This window comes from Trachypithecus francoisi, unplaced genomic scaffold (assembly GCF_009764315.1).
Source record: "Trachypithecus francoisi isolate TF-2019V2 unplaced genomic scaffold, Tfra_2.0 Contig01579, whole genome shotgun sequence".
NCBI lineage: Eukaryota > Metazoa > Chordata > Mammalia > Primates > Cercopithecidae > Trachypithecus > Trachypithecus francoisi.
In genome coordinates, this window is record NW_022681442.1 from 4,816,715 (window position 1) to 4,841,207 (window position 24,493).

The 24,493-nt window shown below is 43.3% G+C and overlaps 1 protein-coding gene across 1 annotated transcript in view; it reads left to right on the forward strand.

The window, feature by feature from the left end:
- Window positions 1-2,073: 2,073 nt before the first annotated feature.
- CUNH10orf90 (chromosome unknown C10orf90 homolog) overlaps window positions 2,074-24,493 on the forward strand; it is a 237,802-nt gene continuing 215,382 nt past the window's right edge. Inside the window, exon 1 of the mRNA XM_033179251.1 lies at window positions 2,074-2,335. Within this exon, the coding sequence (XP_033035142.1) occupies window positions 2,096-2,335 (240 nt within the window). The 5' untranslated portion in view covers window positions 2,074-2,095. The remainder of the gene's footprint in view (window positions 2,336-24,493) is intronic.

A 24,493-nucleotide genomic window follows, 5' to 3' on the forward strand; every position in this document is an offset into this window, starting at 1 on the left:
AAAAATTCACCCATAGCCTTAATGATCTTTGGAATCTCCATAATCCCCACAGGCTGGCTCTGCTCTTGACAAGTGCTCGCACTAGCAGTCAGCCAATCGTCAGCAAACCTCTCCATGCTGGTCTCGGAGCAGCTGATGGCCAGTCCTGCTGGTCTCAGCATTGTCCAAGGCCCTTTAGTGTGTGCAGTGGTGGAAGAAAAGACTTTATTATTTGTTGCCTGCCTTGCAGGGTCTGCTGGACAGGGGCAGATAGGCACCAGTACGAGCTGGTTTAAATGGCGCCTTTGGGGGCACAGGAATGACCTTCATAGCTGCCAAACATGCAAGCAGATCCCCTCTTTCCTTGATGTTCCTGTTCAATTGTAATGTTTTTATTGCTCAAATGTCTCCCGTGGCTTTCATTACCACATTGCTTACAAATCCAAGATGGTGCTCCATGGTGTAGCTCCCTGGGAGCTTCCAGCATGACTCTCAGGTTTGAGTCAGCCATGGATGTCATCAGTTGGGTGCTGACATTCTCATTGACATCCTTGGGAGATCCCCAGGCAGACCTGGGCTGTGTTCTGTTTAAGAAACCATGAACTCCACTTCACTGTGTGATCTTGAACCAGCATTTAATCTCTGTAGGTCTTCCACTTTAACACTCAAATGAGAATGTTGGCCTAAATGATCTCTAAAGTCTTTTCTGTCTCCTCCTTCATTTCAGTTCCCATCTTCAATACTTCCATTACCTCTGAAGGTGGAAGTTTAGCATTTTAGCCCCCAAGTCCTAGCCCTGCTGAGTGTGACATGCAAAGCTTCGATCTACTGCAGGAAGGCTCATGGCTCTGGGCTAGGACTGCAGCTCTGTTTTCAGTAAAGTTATCTGGAGGCCCTTCTTCCTTTAGCCTCCCCCATGGCTTTCAATGTGGGGCAGGTGAGTTAATTATTCAAAGGGATGTCTCTGCCAAGAGAAAGTCACCTGTGGAGAAGAGTTCTGTGTCTGGACTTGGAGCATAGCCATGATGCTGTCATCTGCTTCCTCTTGGCGCACACCCTTGATCCAAGGCTTGCCATTTTCACTTCTAAATTACTAGGTTAATAGAAATGGCATCAAAACAAGAAACAAAATGAGGCATATACCATGGATCTGCAATTCTAATTGATTTGAAATTGAGAATCCGACAATTATTAGCACCACATTAATCTCCACTATCATATGTGTAGCGAACACTGTGCAAAATAATTTGGGTAGAGAACGTGCAACTGTACTTTCAAAATGATGCCGAACGTGACTCTATTCCGTGCTGCTGTTGTCTCACTGTTGCGCTCACCAGAGTCTAACAATAACCCTGTGAGTGGCAGATGGGATATTTTCATTCCAGTTTTCCTCCTGGTAAACTGAGGCTCAGGGTGGTGAGGGAACTTCCCATGGTTGACCCAGGACCAGAGCCCCCTTCTAGGCAAGTGGACTCCACCCCCAAGCCCCCACGTGACGTGCTGTTTTTCTGATGGCCTCTTGCAGCCGTTGCTGCTTCTGCCCTGGGAGTTCTCTTTTTCACTTGAATGTGTTTCTTCTCCAGGGCTGAGGACGCTCTTTGTATTGGTAGGCAGCCTGCACTTGTTCCTTTCAGTCCTGGCAAGTAAAAGCAGGAATTCTAAAAAGCAACGATCATTCCTCTTGGTTCCTTTGTATAGAGCCCTGTAAATAATTTATTTGGATTTGAGAGGATAGAGACTGGCAAACATGTTGAATCTCTCAGTAACCGGGTGAATTCTGTGTTCAAAGTTTCAAGGCAGTGGAAAGAGAAATACTTCTTTGAAATCAGAGAAGACGTTGAGTGACCCGAGAGCTCAGGCGTGAGGCTGGCAACAGACCACAACAAGAAGTTTTTTCTTTTTTGGCATGTAAAGGTCACCCTTGAGGCTCCCACATCCACATCCTTCACAAATGTAGCTGGGATATTGAGACGACTAGCTCTGGAGTTGGAAAACACTGGGACAGGTCCGAGCTGGGGCACTGCCCAAGTCCCTCCTGTTGCACTCAATACCTGGGTTAAACAAAGAAAATTGTGTTTGCCAGTCTCGCTAGCTAAAGTCACAAGATTCCGAGTATATGCAGCACTCTGGAATTCCTACAAAAACTCATCAGCAGGGGTATGCTGCCTGCTATGCAGAAACGGCCGTGCATCGGACTTTCCAGATAAAAACATTTAGTACAGAGTTGAAAAACCATGTGATGGTCATGGATTTTGTGAAGAGTAACTGGTTTCCCTCCCAGAGAAGAGCCAAAGTTTGTATCATCCATATGTGTCAAGGCTTGAAGACGGCTGAGCAGACAGCCAGCAGATATGAGGTACGGCTGAGCCTGGGTGGGTGAGTGGGTACACACTTGACTCAGAGAGAGATGGACTTGTTGCTTCTCAGACAGTTCAGGTGTTTTATCTGGTCTAATAAATTAATCATATGTGTTTGTAGACTTCCCTAAGGGATTTGGAACAGCCTTCTTCATTTCTGAATTTATTTTAGTTTTTGAAATATGGGGGAAGGAAAGAGCATATTGGATGAAGGTAATTTACGATGACACATGTCTGCATTTACAAACGTTTAATGGTGCTCCAAAGACTACTGAGTTGGGTAATTTGTATCCATGTTTAGAAACTACAGCATATTTCTGTGAGTTAAATATTCTTAGCTCTGTATGTTTGCAATCACCTGTCTTTAAAAGCAAATTCCTATTTGTTTCCTGTTGTGTTTTGCAGGAGAATATGTATGACATGTTTTCATTGAGTTAAAATAGGATGATTCAAGTTAGGCCAGTAAGAATGGTCTTTTATTTTTGAGAGCCAGCTCTAATTTTCAAGCAGAGACAACTTTGTAAAAAAAAAAAAAAAAAAAGAGAGAGAGAGAGAGAGAACTTTGGAGATTTAAAATGTAAAAGTGAGATAAACACCTTACTCTGAAACATATTTGTATTCTGCAACTAGTATCAGCCGTAAGCAGTTATCTTTTCAGGAAGTAAACACGCATGAAATCTGATCAGCTCTTTATTGTCCATGGAATAAATTATGAACGACATTGTAATTGACTCCCATATAGCTAATTTACCCATCTCTTTTGATAGATGTAACATGCAAATTGCTAATGCCTTATGAAAAGGTAACCTTTCTGAATATTGATGCTGTTATTAGGAAAGCCTTCCCATGAATACTGGCAAATACGCCAGGTCTTTTGTTCCCCAGACTGGGCAGAAGGAAGCCAGCACAATGTGGAAGGAACAGGTTTTGCAAGGTTCAAGGCTGGCTTCTTCCAGTTCCAGCCCTGGGAGTGTGAATTTCCTTGCTCACAACAGAGATGTAAAGGCCACAGAAATAATGGTGCTAATTAAATTCAGTAATAGTTGTTCATTACTCCATTGCCCAATCAACCAGAGCAAAAGGTGTGCAATTAGAATATAATTGAAAGAAATCAGAGATGTCATTATTCACAAGTAATTAATCAGATGGGGACAGAATTTTATCATTGCATAATTTTCATTGAGGTTATTTTCCAGTCCTCCAGAGAGAGAAAAACTTGTTGAATTATATTATCATGCGTTTTACAAAAGTGTTCATGGCTTCATTTTAAACCCTGTGCAGCAAACAGTAGATCTGGCATTCTCATTTTCTTCATATATAAAACTTCACTTATTCCTATAGCCACACTACATAAAACAATGTGAAAAAAGTACATCTTTTTAGGAGGTTACAAAAAACGTCAAATATGTGACAGTCACAGCTACATTTTTTTCAGGGCCCAATGCCCTGCTACTATTGACAGCCAACAACTGAGCCACCAATGTTAAAATGAATGCCAGATCCAAGCCTCCACCCACAATCAGTCTGATGTCCGACTCCAGAAGTTGTCCAGGAAGGGCCTGCCTCCTTGGCTCAAGGGCCGGCCAAGTTTGAAAACCATCAGATGGGATTTGCACCCCCGTCCCTCTGAACTTCAAGCTCTGCTCTTAACTTTTGGTAGCAAACATTTCCGATTTTAAAATATTCCACATCCGTTAAACTAGTCTTCATGTTGTTCCTACCAGGACATCTCAGCATGTGTTAGATTAGGAAATTTAGGAAGAAGGAAGCTTCCTTACTCAATTTCCCAAGCTGAACTGATGAGAGACCCCAATTAGCAGCTTCTGGGTTCTGCCTTTGGACTTGGTCCCGTGACTCCTTCTCTTCTATCAGCTCCAAGGCCAGGGATTAACCTGCCCCAGGCTTTGACCATAAAGTACTCAATGAGCTGACAAATGAGCAAGGTCTCTGGGATGAACTCTCAATGCACAAAGGTGCTAGATTAAAGAAACTGGCTGGTTATCTGGCAAACGTGAGTTTTGGAGGTTTTATTTCTGTAAAAACCTTATGGATTTCAAGTTCTTCCCATGAGGGCCTGCAAATCTGCTTGATTTTAGTGTAAAACCTACAGACTCAATTTTTTCCAAAACCATGGGCTTAGTCCTGAGCTGTCTTAATGATTGGAGAACCCACCTCTCACCTGCTGAACTCCAGCCCAGGGACAATCCAGCCACCCACATACCCTTACATAGACTTCCTTCTGATAGCAACAAGGAGCAGAGCCTGCTGTGCTGAAAGTAACCAGGATTGGAAGCAGGTGATGGTGAGGGGTGCTGAAGGTCCCCGGGTTCATATTTTCAAAGCCTTGATGTCTGCACACTCAAAAAATGCCCAAACTCTGAGAAATACAGTGTGTTAAGGGCATGTCTCCCCCTGCGTGTGTTTTTGATGAATTTCAGACATCAATGTAGCCATAACTGGAGGATGGGGATGAGCCCATATTACGCTCTGCCTTCTGTCCACATGGCAAGCAGGGACACTTTCTGAGACTCTATGCAGCAGAGCTTGAATGGTTTTGCCAACCTGGGAAGGGAAACCTCATAGAATTCAGTGATGTGTTCATATCTCCTAAGGTGTAAATGTAGTGGGCATCTCCTAATTGATTGTGGAGACCTTTCTGATGGTAGGTGTAGGCTGAGATGCATCAGCCAAGGCTCACCCATCTGTTCTCTGATAGGCGACAGTTTCCAGTGCCTTTAATCATTAGATGAGCCAAAGAAAGATTTTGTATTTGGAAATCACTATTTGGCCATGCCTCCCAATATTTTTCAAAATCTCCATCATCATTTCCATCTCCCTTTTCTATTCATTCTTTTAAAAAATTTGGGTTTAGCCAGCTGGGCACAGTGGCTCACACCTGTAATCCCAGCACTTTGGGAGGCCAAGGTGGGCAGATCACAAGGTCAGGAGATCGAGACCATCCTGGCTAACATGGTGAAACCCCATCTCTACTACAAATACAAAAAATTAGCCTGGCGTGGAGGCGGGTGCCTGTAGTCCCAGCTGCTCAGGAGGCTGAGGCAGGAGAATGGCATGAACCTGGGAGGCAGAGCTTGAAATGAGCCGAGATCGTGCCCCTGCACTCCAACTTGGGCAACAGAGCAACACTCCGTCTCAAAAACAAAACAAAACAAATTGGGTTTAGCCAGTAGTGCTGAATTCATAGTGAACTTTTTTTTTTTTTTTTTTTTTTTTTGAGACTGAGTCTCACACTGTTGCCCGGGGTTGGAGTGCAGTGGCACAATCTTGGCTCACTGCAACCTCTGCCTCCCGGATTCAAATGATTCTCCTGACTCAGCCTCCTGAGTACCTGGGATTACAGGTGCATGCCACCATGCCTGGCTAATTTTGTTGTATTTTTAGTAGAGTCGGGGTTTCACCATGTTGGTCAGGCTGATCTTGAACTCCTGACCTCATGATCCGCCTGCCTTGGCCTCCCAAAGTGCTGGGATTACAGGTGTGAGCCACTGTGCCCGGCCTCATAGCGAACTTTTTAAAGAACTGCATATGCCTCTGGCAAAGTCATGGCTGTTGTGACTCAGTGGGCCCAGGGCAGCGTGAAGGCATTGGCAATGACAAACAAGGAGGAACACTTACCAGGCCACTCTTTTCATCTCCCACGTCCCTCCTCATGTCTACACTTTCCTCTACCTTCTCGAGCTGTTCTAAGGTCCTTGGCTGCTCATTTGATCAGCATCTGTTATTTCTGCATCATTTCTAGTGATTGATTTTCCTCCTGATTACAGGTCATGCTTCTTTGCACACTAGGTAATTTTTTTTTTATTATACTTTAAGTTCTAGGGTACATGTGCACAACGTGCAGGTTTGTTACATATGTATACATGTGCCATGTTGGTGTGCTGCACCCATTAACTCATCATTTACGTTAGGTATATCTCTTAATGCTATCCCTCACCCCTTCCCCCACCCCACAACAGGCCCCGGTGTGTGATTTCCCCTTCCTGTGTCCAGGTGTTTTCACTGTTCAATTTCCACCTATGAGTGAGAACATGCGGTGTTTGGTTTTCTGTTCTTGTGATAGATTGCTGAGAATGATGGTTTCCAGCTGCATCCATGTCCCTACAAAGGACACGAACTCATCCTTTTTTATGGCTGCATAGTATTCCATGGTGTGTATGTGCCACATTTTCCTAATCCAGTCTGTCATTGATGGACATTTGGGTTGGTTCCAAGTCTTTGCTATTGTGAATAGTGCCACAGTAAACATATGTGTGCATGTGTCTCACTAGGTAATTTTAAAATTGAATTTTGGCCACTGTGAATTTTACATTGTTTGGTGTTTGATTTTGTTAAGTTTAAGTTATTTGAAAACAGCTTGACCCTGTTCAGGCTTATTTTTTGCATTTGTTTGGGCTTGTTGAAATGTCCCTGGGGATATTCAGTAATGTCTGGAGACAGTTTGGTTGTGACGACCTTGGGGAAAGTGCTACTGGTGTCTAATGGGTAGAGGCCAGAGATGCTGCTAATATTCTACAATGCACAGGACAGTGCCACCTTCCACCCTGTAACAAAGAATTACCTAGCTGAAAATGTCCGTGGTGTTGAGGCCGAGAAACCCTGATGTGGGCTAATTTAGTCCCAGTGTTACAACGTGACCCTCCTGAGGACTCTACCTGATGTCTCGTGTGTGACAAGGTGTTTGTACCTTGGCTGGCGGGAACCTAAATTGCTTCCAAGTAGGTCCTGAATGATGTGACCTACCACTTTCTGGAAGTTATTTTCTTGGTTTCAGGTGTTCTTCTCTTGGGCAGGAGCAGATCAGTATTCAGGCAAAGACCTGGGAGGTCCCTTGCAGGCTGCTGGAACTCTCCTTTGCAGTTCTCCTCTTCCCAAATTCCAGCTACATCGGCCTCTCTAATTTCCTTCTCTACCTCCTCCACTCAGCAAAGACCCCAGGCTCAGCTGAGTTTCCCCTCCCAAGCTGCAACCTGGACACTGCCTCCAGGTGGGAACAATTGTAGGACTCACGTGTCAGGGGTCAGAGTGCTGCATTGCTTGTGTTCAATGTCTGGAAGTCATTGTTTCCTAGCTGTTGCCTGGTTACTCTGTCACGGCTGGAAGAAGTCTCCCAGAGTGGTTTCAATATCCCACCATAGTTTGGAAACTTCGCTCTGGGCTTTGCTGAATGTTTTCAAGTGGCTGGAGTACACTGTTCGGTCTTGTAAAATAAAAGCACTCAAATTTTAAGTATTTGGGCTTCAAGAGAATTTGATTCCGGAAATAAAGAGGTCACTGAGACCAAACAGGAGGTAAAGCGAACATTTCCTTTCTTCTCACGGTTATCAAAAGGTGCAAAACAATTTTCCCTGTTTCCAGATCAAGCTGAAGAGCTTAGCCAGATCAAAGCCTTTGGAGTCTCACCTTTCCCCCTGAAGTCCTGGCCTCCAAGCATTATTTTTGCTGGGATGTGCTCATGGCTCTGACTGCAGTGAAGACGCTATCTCCAGCCTGAAGAGGGCTGAGAAAAGGCTGTTTAACAAAGGGCAATAAAGATTTTCATGAGCTCCGCCACTCCGCCAACAGGCTGGGAGCCCCTACCTCATTCCTGTGCCTTGCCTACTGTCTAGTGGGTGCTTGGGCTCCTCCTAGAAGCCTCAGCTCAGCCTCCACTGACAATGGCTGATGGCCTCCATTCAAACGCAGACATGAGAAGCCCAAGAACTGAGAGGGGAATGAAATGGCTGTGCTTGGGTCTCAATGCTGCCCTCTCACCATATTCTTCCAGCCCTCCCTACACTTGCCAACTGGAGCTGCCTGTCAGAGGGCAAGGTCCTAGAGAGGTGTGAGGAGTCAGAAGTCTGAAGTCGGTTTTTTTGCATCAGGAGGCAGATCTGGTGAGTGAGGTCTCCAATCTCGCTACAATGGACAGTATTTAACGAGAGGTCAAGTGTGAGTTGACCCATGGCATTGGCAACTAAAGCTTGTAAGATCTATCTGACATCATTTTAGTCAATTTCCACCAGGGAATTGGGAACTTGTGGGGAGACCACATCCACATTTCAGCCAAACCGAGGGAGAGAAGAGATGGCAGATGAAAGGTGGTAGTGTGGTTAGGAGAAAGAGCTCTGGTTTGAGACTGTCTGGGCTTTTGCCAGCTGAGTGATCTTGACAATTTTCTTGTTCTCTTTGAGCCTAGTTTTCTCATCTGTGTTCATGTGAACAATGATAATATCTGCCTTATAGGGTTGCTGGGGGCATTAAAAGACATAACCTATATAAAGGGTTAAGTCTTGGGGCTAGCATGGAGGCTGTACCACATGAAAGTGACACAGAGCCATGGCACCAAGACGTGGCCCCTGGGTGCAGGCCAATTGTAACCAGTGCTTTATGGGTGCTGCTGCTTTGTAAGCCGTCTTGTTTAAGTTGGGGCAAAATGCTTCCCTTCCCTCCTTCCCCACACTCAAAATGTCAGGTCACAGGGACTTATGACCTTCTATATTCTTATATAGACCTTATAAAGACCATATATATATAGAAATATATATATTCTTATATAGATCTTATAAAGACCACAGGGACTTATGACCTTCTATATTGGGCTCAGGGTAACCCCATCCCCCAAGCAATTTAGAAATTAGTCATCAAATTGGCCAGGAGCTAAATGCACAGTTTTCATTCAGAGTACGCCCACTCCTGGGGCCAGCTGCAAATTCCATCACCGACAAGAGACTCTTGAGAGCGTGAGTTCATCCACACCTGACTCCCTCACGGTAAAGCTAGGGTTAGGGCAGAAAGCGTTAGTGAGGCATTTTCGACATAAAATGAACCTCCCTAGGAACAAGGATCTAAATGAGGTTTTGCCATCTTATGGAAGATTGCATGGCCCCTGCACCTTAGTGTATTTTAGAATCCTTAGAACGTTCTAAGAATTCAGAGCCCCGGGTTCTGGGAGGGGTGGCTTCCAGAAATCTATGTTTTTAAATAGAGAACTTGGTGGTTCTGTTGCAGTTCTGAAACCATGATCTGCAAGTTCTAGACCAATATTTTCCAACTGCATGAACCCCAAAGAAAGTCACAAAAAGGCCAGTTGAATTGTCCTTGTTAAGAAAACCAGTGCGTGGAAGGGCAGGGAGTGGGAGCAGATGTGAGTCAGAGAGGAGAGTGTGGAAGCCAGGACCACTGTGTGCAAGGAGAGCTGAGAGATGGAGATGGAACAAAAGAGGCTGGTGTCAGCTGATTCCTGAATTGCCTCATTGAAGCTCACAACAGCTGTGTGAGACACATGAGGCCTATTTTTCCAAAGAGAAAATTCTGTGAGGCCAGAGACATGGTGCAGGCTGCACAGTGACACAGTTAGGAGCGGCGGAAGGAAGATTCCATCCAGGTTACGTCTTCTTCTACAGATTGTACTTCTCACGTGGTGCTGGGGGAGGCAGCACATCTCCTGACAACGACAGCTGGAACCCAGGGAGGTTCAGAGCTAACTACAGAGGAAGTCAACTACACCAGAATCAAGTAGTTAGGGGCAGTCATCGTGCCCCTCTAAACTGGGGGCCCTTTCTCTTTCTTTCTGATTGAGACATTTGTCCACCCACGACTTTCTCACTGAGAACCTCCTTACAGCTCTGAGGACCACATATGTTCTTACCACCCTCTGTAGTTGCCACCCTAGGTCCTCTTCCTCCTCTACTGGAGCAGATGGATTAAAGAGGAGACACTTGAGCTTGCTCTTGTAACAAATGCGTATTAAGGACCTACTCTGTGACGGGAACTGTGGTAGGTGCTAGGGACATAGAGGTCAAAAAGGCTTATCATCAGATTGAGGAGACACCCATCCCAATGATGCCAGGCCAGGGTGTCTACACAGAGTTGTGGATCCAGAGAACTCAGAAAGACTGCACGGAGGAGACCTTTGGGCACATTCTTTATGGAGGAGTGGGAGGTTTCCAGGCATGGGGGGACAGAGAGAGTATAGGCAAATGGGGAAGGGGAGGACATTTCAGGCAGAAGGAATGGCAATTTCTGAATGGGGGCACAGGAAGGGAAAACCTAAACAGAACCCAGTAGTCTCTCTGAGCTGAAGAGACACAGGGTGTGACTGTAATTTGCAAGGCACACTTCTTGAGAGGAAGGAGGTAGGCAAAAAAAAAAAAAAAAAAAGAACTCCAGAAGTTTGCATCAGGCCCTCTTGAGTCTGGCTGAAAATTAATCTGTGCTGTGTAGGGAGAAAGTCTCTATGACCAGACAGAGAAAACTGGCAGGGAAAGAACATCTTACTGGGGAGCTGTGAGATGAGCACTTCCCAGCACCACCCCAGAGCCATGAATCATTCAGGTCCCTCACCACGTGGAATGTAGAGACCTCACTGAATACAGGAAAATCACATAGAGCGCAGAGGAGGGTCATGTCTTAGTAGTGTGGCTAAACTAGCCTCAGTAAAGGCTACCCTAGATCCATCCATAGTAATTTTAAAACCAGTTGTTGAAATAATCAAGCCATTCCTCAAGTGGTTTAGTTGGCAAACAAAGTTCAAACTTTTTTTTTTAACAAGACTGCAACAAAATCCAGCAAGCAATAATATAAAATTTATAATGTCTGGCATCCAATCAAAATTACTAAACTTTCAAAGAATCCAGAGCATATGACTCATAACCAAGATAATGCTAGTTAGTAAAAACAGATTCATTAATGATGCAAATGAGAGAATTCGCAAGCAATGATCTATTAAAAGGCTATTACAGATATTATAATTATATTGTTTTCCCTTTAAATGCAAGGATTTAAGAAAAGACATCACCGTAATGGAGCAAGAAATGGATTATTTTTTTAAAAAGAACTTCTTGATAAGAAAAAAATGACACTATCTAAAATGGAAATTTTACTGGATGGGATTAACAGCAGATTAGATGCTGCAGAAGAAAAGATCAATGAACTTTCCAAAATGAAGACAAGAGAGAAAAATTTAAAAAGAGAGAGAGAGAGCCAGAATGAGATTTGGAGAGGGAGACATGGCAAGAGAGAGAGCACTGTAAGATCTATCTGACATCATTTTGGTTAATTTCCACCAGGCAACTGGGAACTTGTGGGGAAACCATATCCACATTTCAGCCAAACCAAGGGAGAGAAGAGATGGCAGATGAAAGGTGGTGGTGTGGTTAAGAGAATGAGCACTGGATTTAGACTGTCTGGGCTCTTGCTAACTGAGTGACCTTGACAGTTTTCTTGTTTTCTTTGAGCCTAGTTTTCTCATCTGTGTTCATATGAACTATGATAATATCTGCCTTATAGGGTTGCTGGGGGCATTAAAAGACATAACCTATATAAAGGGTTGAGCCTTGGAATTGGCAAGGAGGTTGTTCTCCATGACAATGAGTTGTTGTTGTTGTCCAAGTTTCAACATACGTTTTCCTGCCATCTCCAACTGTATCACAGAGCCATGGCACAAAGACGTGGCCCTTGGGTGCAGGCAAATTGTAACTAGCACTTTATGGATGCTGCTCCTGTGACCTGGAGGATGATATCAAGAAGCCCAACACACATGTGATTAGATACACAGAAAGAACAGGGGGGAGGAGTGAGGAGAAAAAAGATTTGAAGAAATAATGGCTAAAAGTTTTCCAAGTTAATGACATTTGTATCAAGCATATAATAGCAGAAGCCAGATGCTCAAGGTTGTCCCATGCCACATTAAGTGTTTCCAAAATGATGATCCACAGGGTTGTCAGTAGGGGTTCTCCAGTCCAAGGGAAATGACCACCATGTACAAATTAACTGCTCTAGCTGCTGTACTTATGACTGAGATGATACCAATTTAGGGTAGGATCACATATTGTGTCTGTTATGATTGGCTATTAGTAAAACGAAAAAAATCTGGCAGACACAATCTGTATTTATTTTTTATTGCTGCCTAACTAATTATTACATATATAGCAGCTTAAAACAATGCCTTTGATTATTTGTAGATCAGAAGTTCTGGTGTAGGTTAGATGGCTTCTCTGATTAGGATCGCTTCAGGTTGAATCACGGTGTCACCTGAGACTGTGATCGCTGAGGCTTGGGGGTCCTCTTCCAAGATCACTGGTTCTTGGCAGAATTCAGTTCCTTGTGGCTACAGGACTGAAGTCCTCATTTTCTTACAGGCTGTTAGCCAGAGATCATGCTCAGCTTTTGGAGGACGGCCTCAGGTCACTGTCTGAGGCTCTAGCCGTGGGCAGCTCACAGTATGTTGTTTGCTTCTTCAAGGCCAGAAGGAGAATCTCTGCTACTTTGAATCTCTCTGACTTCTATAAAAGGCTCATCTGATTTGGTCAGGTCCATCTTATATAATCTCCCTTTTGATTGACTCAATGTCAACTGATTAGTAACCTTAATTACATCTGTAAACCCCAACCCTTTTTCTCCCTTTTGATTGACTCAGTGTCAACTGATTAGTAACCTTAATTACATCTGTAAACCCCAACCCTTTTGCCATATAATGTAACTTAATCATGGACGTGATCGCCCATCATATTCATAGGATCTTTTCACCATCAAAGAGAGGGGAACATGTAGGGCATGTACACCAAGAGGAATCTTAAAAACCATCTGAGTATTTGGCCTGCCACATTATGTTTTAAATTTTTGCATCTGTGGAGTAAAGGAAATAGAAGGAGCCCTCAGGATTGAAAGCACATTGGTTGGAGTCTCTGGGAGCTCCATGAGGCCAAGTGCACATAATCTGCTCTAGCTCACCATGTGCCCCTGGCACAGGTCAGTTCTCAGTAGACATTTGTGGGATGAATTATGAATGAAGAAATGAATAAACAGAAGTGCATGCAGTATGTTTTAGATGAGCACCTGAGGCCAGGGTGAATGATGGTTGATTACTTAGTGCATGTAGGAGATCTTCCTTGATTCAATACTTACATTAGTCTCTATTACAGATTCACTCATTTTTCAGTGATCACAGACAGACAGACAGATGGACAAACAGGTAACAGCTCTAGCTTGTCCAAATGAAGCTAAAAATGAAGGTCACTTGTTTGAGCAATGTTTTCATTAATCCAATTCCAAAAAGCGAAATTATTTAACTTCCTCTCTGTGAGTCTAATTTATATCTCTTCTCCATCTAGAAAGGACTTTGAGACAGCCCTAAAAATGAGTGTCTTGGAAAATATCCCAAATTTAGGAATAATAACATATTAGAGAAACCAACAGGGCTGAAGACAAATGGGAGAAATATTTTCTCAAAGTAAACAATGCATTGCTTGCTATTTTATGTCTAATGCAAGAAACCACCTCCCAGCAGAGTGGCCAGCAGCCAGGATCAAGTGCATTGGCAACCCAGGGCCTGTGTCAGGGTCCAGATGCCTCTGATTCAGTCCTCAATTTACAGAAAGTTCACAGATCCCCTTATTTTAGCTTCAGATGCACTCAACTCCTCACTGATGCTGTCTAGACACTGCCGGCTTCTCAGTGCGTGGCTCTAGGTTGGCTGCCTCATATTGCACTAGTTTTTAGGCAACCTGTTTGGTGATGATGTTCTGGGTGAGCTGTGTGAAAGGGACTTGGCTACTGGATATCCAGAGAGACTCAGAAGTGAATGGGAGATGCTGTGTGCTTACCTCCTCACCGCTGATTGGAAGTAGGAAAGCTCTGTAGTTCCCAGCGCATGCAGCCACTGTGCTAGCTGTCAGATATACAGGAAAAGAAACCGTGAAGACTCTGTGGAGCAGCTCCACAACCATGGCCATTTACTCAGGTTCAGCCTCTGCAATCTGGAGGAAGCTTACAAAATGAAAATCTGATCCCCTTGTTTTAAAACTAGGGAAAGGGCTAGGAGCAATGGCTCCCGCTTGTAATCCCAGCATTTTGGGAGGCTGAGGTGGGAGGATCATTTGAGCCCATTCAAGACCAGCCTGGGCAACAGAGTGAGACCCATTTCAATCAATCAATCAATCAATCCATGAAAACCAAGGAAAATTGTCAGCAATGGTACTAAACTATAAATCATTCTCATTGTATTCTGTAGTCTTTCTCTTGACTTTTTTACAGTGTTTTAAATTTGCTATTTATGTTGGTCTAAGTACAAATTAAAATGCTATTATCACAAATTTTACTTTTCAGCTTTACATTGTGCAATGACAGTTTTAACACAAATTCAAAACCATTTAGCTCACAGGTAGACTCACCAAAATGGCACAGTTCATGTTTTTTGTAGCTCATAGATGCATATATGTATTTCATTCAAATGAGAACGATGGAAGTGCTGCAAACATCAACTCAACTGTTTGTAATTTCATTGCTTCATATAATTTTACCAATACTCTCTGCCCTTTGGCTTGCTGATGAGTGAAGAAAGACTATAAGGAAAGGAACTAGGGTTGCCCTGTCTTTCTCTTCCTTCTGTGTCATCATTTCAGCATAAGTGGCTGGCTATACATGGAAGTAGCATGAGTAAGAGAGATTTTGATAGGGCTACTGGTCACTCGTGTTTTTCAGAACATCATTGCCTTCTTTCTGCCTTTGAAGTCAGTCTGGTTCCAATGGGAAGTGGGACCTCATGGCTGTTGGCATTTCAGCGTCCTTGTTCTGGGACAGAATGCGCTCACCTTGTATTCACTGTGTATCTTCCTGAACTCCCACACCCAGACTTTGTAGGTTCACCCAAAGTCTGTGAATGAGGATCACCTTATGTCAATGGGGTGGTGAGGGAGTGCACGTGCCTCTTCTGCCCCCAGCATGCCCCATGGTCCTGTTGGCAGTCACTTACAAAACACAAGTTCAAAGACAAAGTATTGGCAGCTGGGTGTAGGAGCTCACGCCTATAATCCTAGCACACTGGGAGGCCGAGGCAGGCAGATCACCTGAGGTCAGGAGTTCCTGATCAACATGGAGAAACCCTGTCTCTACTAAAAATACAAAAATTATTTGGGCGTGGTGGCGCACACCTGTAATCCCAGCTACTCAGGAGGCTGAGGCAGGAGAATCGTTTGAACCCAGGAGGCGGAGGTTACGATAAACCGAGATGGGGCCATTGCACTCTAGCCTGGGCAATAAGAGCGAAACTCTGTCTCAAAAAAAAAAAAAAAAAAAGACAAAGTATTAAAATTTTCAAGTTGGTGATATCAAAAGCACAGGCCCACAAAAGAAAAAAAATTGATCAATCGGACTTCATCCAAATAGAATATTGGGTGCATTAAAGGACACTCAATGGAGTGAAAAGGCAGCCCACCTTTGGATGAACTGTGAGGATGTGGTGCCAAATGAAATAATGCAGCACACAGGGACAAACATTGTTGTACTCTGCTTTTATGAAGAACCCAGAATTGTCAAATTCACAAAAACAAAATGTAAAATAGAGCTCCCAAGGGCTGGGAGGAGGAGGAATGGGAAATTATCATTTAATAGGTACAGAGAGTCTGCTCAGGATGATAAAAAAGTTCTGGAGATGGTTCATGGTGATGGTAGTACAACATCGTGAACGTGCTTAGTTGTGAACTTGAAAATGATTTAAATGGTTAATTTTATGTTGTGTATATTTTACCATAATTAAAAAAAAATCAAAATAGTGACATTAAACTGAGCACGTGGCAATTCAGAGTACTGGCCCCTAGGCAGATTCACAGGTCTCACAGCCATGAAGCTGGCCCTGCACTTACCTGTGTTTACAGAACACGAAGTATGAATGCCTAGGACAGTTGTCAGTTGCAGGTTCTTTCGTTGGACAGTGAGATCCCTGAGGTCAGGGTGCACGTCCTATTTCCCGTACTAGTTATATGTTTGTTGAATTGACATTCTAAGCTAAATGGAAGCTTATTCACAATATATTTGTTAAAAGTCAGCCTTATGAAAACAGAATTTACATACATGATTACTCATAGGTTTTTGAAGCATACAGTTCATTTTGTTGTGACAAATGGGTGCAGTTGAACACCAGTACCAAATTGTGACATAGGCCATTGCCACAAGCCAAAAAGTCTCCTGTGCCCTTTGCACTCAATGCCCTTCCCAGCCCAGTCCCTGGCAGTCACCCGTCTGCTCTCTATAGCTATAGTGTTGCCTGTTCTGAAATGTCTTGTAGCTGAAATCCTGAAGTATGTAGTATTGTGTGGCCGTGATAAATTTCGGTTACAACTTCTAGCATCTTAATTAAAGAAATGATGTTCTACTGAGGCAGCAGAGGAGCAAGGGCTTGGCCTTGATCAGGTGAACCTGGATATGAATCCCCACTCTTCCATTCATTAACTCTTCAATTTTTCATGGACTCTCAGTTGCCGCAGTGTCAGTCGCTTTATATGTAAAATGGAGTTACCGAGAGTACCTTCCTCTTGTGCTGCTTTGAGGCTTGAGTAAGTTGTATGTGACAAGCACTTAGGGAAACCCTTGGCTCATAATAAGAGCCCAAAAAGTCATTGTTCACATCATTATTGATGTTATTATTAATAACATTTCTTTGCCTTTAAAATGGGATGACAGTAGTGCCTTCCTTTGGGAGTTGCCATGGAGATTACATAATGCCTGTGAAGCATTTAGAATGGTGCCTGGCCCTTGGTAAGCACTCCATGGTGTGGCTGCTACGATTTTTCTGTTATAAAGCCATTAAGGACCAAATTTTGCTAGCGTTCAATAAGCAGAAGTTATCACTTCCCCTAATTCTGAGAAGGTGTGAAAGTCAGCCACAAAAAGGACTCCTTTTACATTACTTTCTGTCAGTCTGGGTGAAAAAAATCACAGAAATCAATCGCCAGTGTAAAATATACCAAATCTGAAGGCCTTTCCCTGTCGCAGGCCCAGGGCAGACGTGTCATGCAAACAGGTGAGCCAGGGAGCTGGAAATGCCTTTGTTCTTCTTGTTTTTTGTTTCGTTTTGTTTTGTTTTGTCTCTGTTGCTTTGAAAGAAGAAAGACAACAATTGAGTTAAAAGTTAAAGGGTCAAGTGGGCTATTGAATTCTCAGAATTTTCTGAGGTGTTCCAAAGTCAGAGTAACTTCAGTGTATTTGATTTCAAAGTATTTCCAACTGTTCAGGACTCTAATTGGGGGAAAGTAGGAAGGGGTGGTAAACAATTCCTGGGGAAAGACATTTCCAAATGGAATGAGAAATGGACTCAGTTATAGAATCATCAGCTCACATTGTCAAGTACAGCTCATTCTATTGTGCTTTCCTTTATTGTAATTTGCAGATATCACGTACTTTACAACTTGAAGGTTTGTGGCAGTTGTATTGGGCAAGTCTAGCTGTGCTGTTTTTCCAAAAGCACGTGCTCACTGGATGTCTCTGTGCCACATTTTAGAAATTCCGCAATATTTCAAACTTTTTCATTATTATATCTGTTATGGTCATCTGTGATCAATGATCTTTCATATTACTACTTATTTATTTATTTTTTTTGAGACAGAGTCTTGCTCTGTCGCCAGGCTGGAGTGCAGTGGCCTGATCTCAGCCCACTGCAACCTCCGCCTCCCGGGTTCAAGCGATTCCCCTACCTCAGCCTCCCCAGTAGCTGGGACTACAGGCACGTGCCACCGTGCCCGGCTAATTTTTTGTATTTTAGTAGAGACGGGGTTTCACTGCGTTGGCCACGATGGTCTCGATCTCCTGACCTCATGATCCACCCACCTCGGCCTCCCAAAGTGCTGGGATTACAGGAGTGAGCCACTAAGCCTGGCCTCATATAACTATTGTAATTGTCTTGAGGTGCCACAAATTGCACCCAGAAAAGATGCCAAACTTAATCAAGAAACTGCTTCAATAGCCAGTTTTTCCCTCACCTCTCTCCCTCTCTTAAGTGCTACCTATTTCCTGAGCTACAAAACTATGAAAATTAGGCTAATTAAGCCTACAATGGCCTCTGAGTGTAAAAGTGAAAGGAAGCATTCACATCTCTTGCTTTAAATCAAAAGCTAGAAATGATTATGCCTAGACATGATTAGTGTAGAAATGATTAAGCTTAGTGAGGAAGATATGTCAACACCGCAGTCAGGCTGAAAGCCGGGCCTCTTGCACCAAACAGTTAGCCAAGTTGTGAATGCAAAGGAAAAAAATTCTTGAAGGAAATTAAAAGTGCTACTCCAGTGAACACACAAATGATAAGAAAGTAAAACAGCCTTATTGCTGATATGGAGAAAGTTTGAGTGGTCTGGATAGAAGATCAATCCAGCCACAACATTCCCTTAAGCCAAAGCCTAATCCAGCCGTAATTCTATGAAGGCTGAGAGAGGTGAGGAAGATACAGAAAAGAAGTTTGAAGCTAGCAGAGGTTGGTTTATGAGGTTTAAAGAAATAAGCTGTCTCTGTAATATCAAAGTGCACGGTGAAGCAGCAAACGCTGATGTAGAAGCTGCTACAAGTTATCCAAAAAATAACTGATGAAGGTGGATAAACAACAGATTTTCAATGGAGACTAAAGAGCCTTCTACTGGAAGACGATGCCTTCTAGGACTTTCATAGTTAGGGAGGTAAAGTGAATGCCTGGCTTCACAGGACAGGCTGATTCTCTTGTTAGGGATAATGAAGTTGGTGACTTAAGTTGAAGCCAATGCTCATTTCCCATTGTGAACATCCGAGGACCGTTAAGAATAATGCTGAATCTACTCTGTCTGTGCTCTAGAAATGGAAGAACAAAGTCTGGATAACAGTAAAGCTATTTACAGCATGGTTTACTGACTGTTTTAAGCCCACTGTTAAGACCTGCTGCTTAGAAAAAAAAAAAAAGATTCCTTTCAAAATATTACTGCTCACTGACAATGTACCTGGTCACCCAAGAGCTCTGGTGGAAATGTACAAGAAGATTAATGTTGTTTTCATGCTTAACACAACACCCATTTTGCAGCCCATAGATCAAGAAGTAATTTCAACATTCAAGCCTTATTATTTCAGAAATACATTTCCTAAGGCTATAGCTGCCATAGAGAGTGATTCTGCTGATGAATCTGAGCAAAGCAAATTGATAACCTTCTGGAAAAGATTCACCATTCTAGATGCCATTAGGAACATTCATGATCCATGGAAGGAGGTCAAAATAGCACATTAGCAGGAATTTGGAAGAAGTGGATTCCAACCCTCATGGATGACTTTGAGGGGTTCACGACTTCAGTGGAGGAAGTAACTGAAGATGTTGTAGAAATAGCAAGGCAGCTTGAATTAGAAGTGGAGTCTGAAGATGTGACCGAATTGCCGTAATCTCATGATAAATCTTTAATGGATGAGAAGTCACTTCTTATGAAGCAATAAAGAAAATTGTTTCTTGAGATGGAACTATTCCTGGTGAAGATTCTGTGGACATTGTTGAAATGACAACAAAGGACTTAGAATATTCTATAAACTTGTTGATAGAGCAGTGACGAGGTTTGAGGGGATTACCTCCAAAGCTGAAAGAAGTTCTACTGCAGGTGAAATGCCTCCAAACATTGTCACGTGCTACAGAGAACTGTTTCATGAAAGGAAGAGTCAATTGATGCAGCAGACTTCATTGTTGTCTTATTTTAAGGAATTGCGACCGCCACTCCAGCCTTTAGCAACCACCACTCTGATCAGCTGGCAGCTGTCAACACCAAGGCAAGACCCTCTACCAGCAAAAAGATTGCAACTTGTTGAAGGCTTAGATGATTAGAATTTTTGTTTTAGCAATAAGTATTTTAAAATTAAGGTATGTACATGTTTTTGACATAATACACCTTTAATAGAATACAATATAGTGTAAACAACATTTCTATGTCCTGGGAAGCCAAAAAATTCATGTGGTTTGCTTTATTGTGATATCTGCTTTATTGTTGTGGTCTGCAACCGAACCCCCAATATCTCTGAGGTATACCTGTAAGGAGAAAATGTTACAAATGATAAGAAACATAATAGAACATGCTGGAAGGAATACTTAACGAATCCAGGGAAATCTACCTCTTTCATATACAAAATAGTTCAGCTAAATCTGACTTGGTAACTGGGTAATTAACATGCCTATATTTTAGCGTCATTCTCCCCTCATGGCTGATGTTTGCATAGAAATCTCCAGCCAAGTGCTTCATCCTTGCTGCTCTCACTTATACCTGCAAACACACAGGGAGCTGAAGTCACCTGATGGGAAAATGAAGAGTGAATGCTCTGCAGACCACATCTCATTAGACAGCCAGGGGAGGCTGTCTTCCTCCATGTGCCTCCAAGAGCAGAAATAGTAGGAATAATATATCCACTTTACATCCTGATTCATCTCATTTTCAAATCAGAACCCCACCAGCCACCACCCTTGAAAACAAAAGTGAAGGAGAAACAAGGAGAGACGCATCCTCATTCAGATCCTAACAAGGGAACAATCCTACCATTTGCAATCAGATAAGGGATATTATCTCGGTAATAAAAGGCAATTGAGAATCTAAATGAAAAATCTAATGCTTTTCATGCTGATTTATTTTAGATTAGAAAAAGTTAAACCAGATGTAAACATGAAGAGATGAAGCATGAAGAAGGAATCATGGTAGAGCTATATATCTCAGTTTTGAGTTATTATAGGTGCAGGGTTGCATTAACCAGAAAATACACTGTTGATCCATAAACTGATCTGACATTAATTATTGTTGCAGAAGAGTTCAGAAGATTGAATAAAAACATGCAACACTGGCAAAGATCAATCTTGCATCTAGATTAGCGGTAGAGAGTATATATTATACCATCCCCACTAGAGTCTGTGCTCACCAACAAATCAGCAGTCCAACCTGGAACCATCCATCGCACGTGCTGTCTGCCCCCTAGTGGAACCTCCTACATCCCTTGGAGGAGACATTCAGATGCTGAAAAGAGATAGTCCTCTTTTCTTTGGACTCCAATAATGTCTATCTTTATCTTAAAGGGAAGATGCGGCCAAAAATCCACCTTTGGTCTTTGTCTCCTTGGGATCCAAGTAGACTTGGGATGTCTCCTCTGTTTTCTCTGCAAACCATGCGCATGTCCAGAGAGGCAAAGTTAGTGGGGGAGGGTACTGGCAGCAGGGTTCTGTGTAGACCCTGGGAAATCCTCAGCTGTTTTCTCCCCTCTCTTCTTTCCTGCTGTGTATAATGTTTCTGTCCCTGTTCTGCTTGCTTAATGCTTTACAAAGCTCAGGAGCCATCTCTACCTACCCCAACCACCCCTACATACACACACACATGCACACACACACGTGCAGGCACATACATTGCATTCTAGTTGGAGAAGGGAAGGCCTAAGCACTTGGTGTAGGAGTTAAAAATGCTGCTGAATCATGGCTCTGGCATTTAGGAGCTCCATGACCAAGAGCAAATTACCTAATCTCTCCATACCTCAGTGTCCCTGTCTATTAAATGCAGGAGAATGTCTGCCAAATGGAGGTTGAGATAATTAGGACTGGATGAGGGGGTATATGGAAAACCCTCACCCAGAAGCTAGTGATGAGTATTCATCAGATGTCCACAGTACTGACTGACAATCCTCCATCCCAAACTTTTGAGATCAGATGTGATTCAACAATAAATTTTTTTTTGGATTTTAAAAAGATAATATTGTGCAACAACTCCATCAGTATCTGAGGGAGAACTCTGTAATTAAGCTTAATTAATAACATGTATGAATATTCACTCTCAATGGAATAAATTCATATCATAAATAGCCTTAGGTTAGTTCAGGTAAGGTTTTGCTCTCAGAATAGTTTGCTACAAACCGAGGGAGAAAAACTCTCAGACTACAGAGCTTTATGCATGTTAGCATTGCAGATTAGGGTCTGTGGATCCATGGTGAGTACTCGGATATCTCAAAGGGAGAGTCAGGAAACAACAAAAACTGTAAAATATTCACTCATTTGAGCCCAGCTATGATGGCAGGATTTGGGAGAACAAGTGAGAGAATGTAGGAGCTGCTTTGTAAAGCATTTAGTCTTACATATACGGAAGGTTCTACTATTATGGCACCTACAATGTTTAGTCAGAGCTCACGGGAGCACTGCGTCTGGCTGCGGATGGAATTCATAGATCAATGTGATGTTGATGTTACTATTGTCTTAGCAGATACCAGGCTTGACCACAGAATTTCTGCAGGGCAGGTCTGGCAGGGTTGTACCTGTGAAGTGGCCAGTGGTGTAGGGGAGTGGTGGAAGGAAGGCTGGACCAGGGTCAGGAGGGCTGGTGTAGGTGACAGAGCCACCATTTTCTTGTTCTTGGACACTTAGGTTTCTTATCCTTTCTGGGCCTGAGTTTTGTGTCAAACCAAAGGTTTTTAAAAACTCTATGTGTCCTAGTCACCACCTTTCAGGGACTTCGGAGAGTCAAAATGAAGTCATGTGACTATCAGAGCTTTGCAAGCTGGGCATTCCACTCTATCAAGGAATGTCATGATTTTCTTACGGTACTTGATCCTAATCTTAGTTTTCTATTCCCTAGGACTGATTCTAATAGCATGGATTCCAGTTTGGGGTTCTTTATTCAATTACTAGGGGGCTGTGACTTTGGGCAAGTTACTTACCTTCTTTGTGCCTCACTTTCTGTAAAATGGAAATAATAGTGATCATGCCTCTGTCACAGAGTTGTTAGACCGATCCTGTGAGGATTAATTGCCCTCATACAATGATAGCTCCTCACGTGATCCCAGGCTTAAATCAGGCCCACGAGTCACTGGGAACAGAGGTGAGAAATGGTTCTTAAATCTTTTTCCCATTGTGTGGCTTTGGCAAACTGTTTCCATTCACTAAATAACACCCTAATGGCTTCAGAGACTTAAGGGAGACACAGTCTTGAAAGGACTGAGTTAGGAGTCACTTAATGATCACTCATGAAATAGTGAAGGCTAATCAGGCTCTCCCTCAGAGTAGTAAACAGTAAAAATTGGAGTCAACCTTTGGTTTATTGGGGAAAATATTTCCCCGTGTAGAAAGAGTGCCACGTAAATCCCAGGCATTGCAGGCCAGAGGCCGGTGTCTCCTGTTAACTCGTAACCTTGATCAGGAACTCCGCCCTTTCCCTCCCTCTTCCCTCCCCTCCCCTGTTTTCCTCCTCCCCTGTGCCCCCACTTCCTCCCAAGCTCCCTCTCTACCTTTTCCCTTACTACTTCCTTCCTTCCATCTTTTCTCCTCTTCTTTCTTCTGCAAACATCCACTGTGTTTCTCATTAACACCCACCATGGTGCTGGACACCAGAGATATACAGGTAGGTCCTGCTCCCAGCAACCTCTAGGTCTCAGGGTGAGGCAGACCTAGTTGGGCGAGGAGGAATCCATTAGCAAGCGAGGCCAACAACTTTCTTCTCACTGGGATTATGGTTGAGGGAAGATGCAGATGTCAGCTGTAGATTCGCATGCATCAGTGTGTATTTACAAACCGAGGCAAGTGCTCTGAAGGAAAAGGAATGCTTCTGCAGGAGCTTGTAAATCAGAAACCTGACTTTGGTTTGAAGGTAATGTCAGGAGAGACAATCCTGTGGGCAGCTCATGTGAGCCGAGCTTCAGAAGGACCAGGGTGACGTGTTATGCAAATAGGACAATGTGTGCTAGGGCCCTGTGGTGGGTGAGCATTTAACCAATCAAGGGGATGAGGGGAGCTCATAGAGTGTGTGGCAGGAGAGAGGTGCCCAGTGAGTGATGTCACGGAGATGAGCAGGGGCACCATCAGGGCCCACGTCATACTTTACCCTAATGGCAATGGAAAGTGTTGCTCTTCTGCGTGAAAGGATTACAGTGAGAAACCAGCAGAAAGTAGAGACCACGGCAAGTCTTTCCAGGATGTTGTGTTTGGGCTAAGACCCGGGGTCCAGCTGATGAAAGAAGTTCCTGAATCACCCCATTGTTGAAAATTCTTGAATCAATAGTGCCCACAGCCTGTGGAACATGGTTCTAGGCTTTGGAGAAGCCAGGCATTTGCAGAAGGCTGTGGGTCTTAGTCAATTTGCCATCCATTGTGAATTGCTGAGTCGAGAGAGAGAGAGACACAGAGAGAGAGAGAGAGAGAGAGAGAGAGAGAGAGAGAGAGATCACCTGTGATCCAAACTGAAGCACTTCAGTGTTTGTTACTTAATGGCAAGGCTGGGGCTCTTGACTAACAATTGCATGGTGCATCAGGAGATTTTCAAGTGAAAATTAATTCTGTGTTGTCACATTCCAGGTTAATCAACTTGCTAGACTTGACAGAGTTACATTAAAAATATGCATAACAATCGTTCGTAAAAAAACCACACAAGACCACC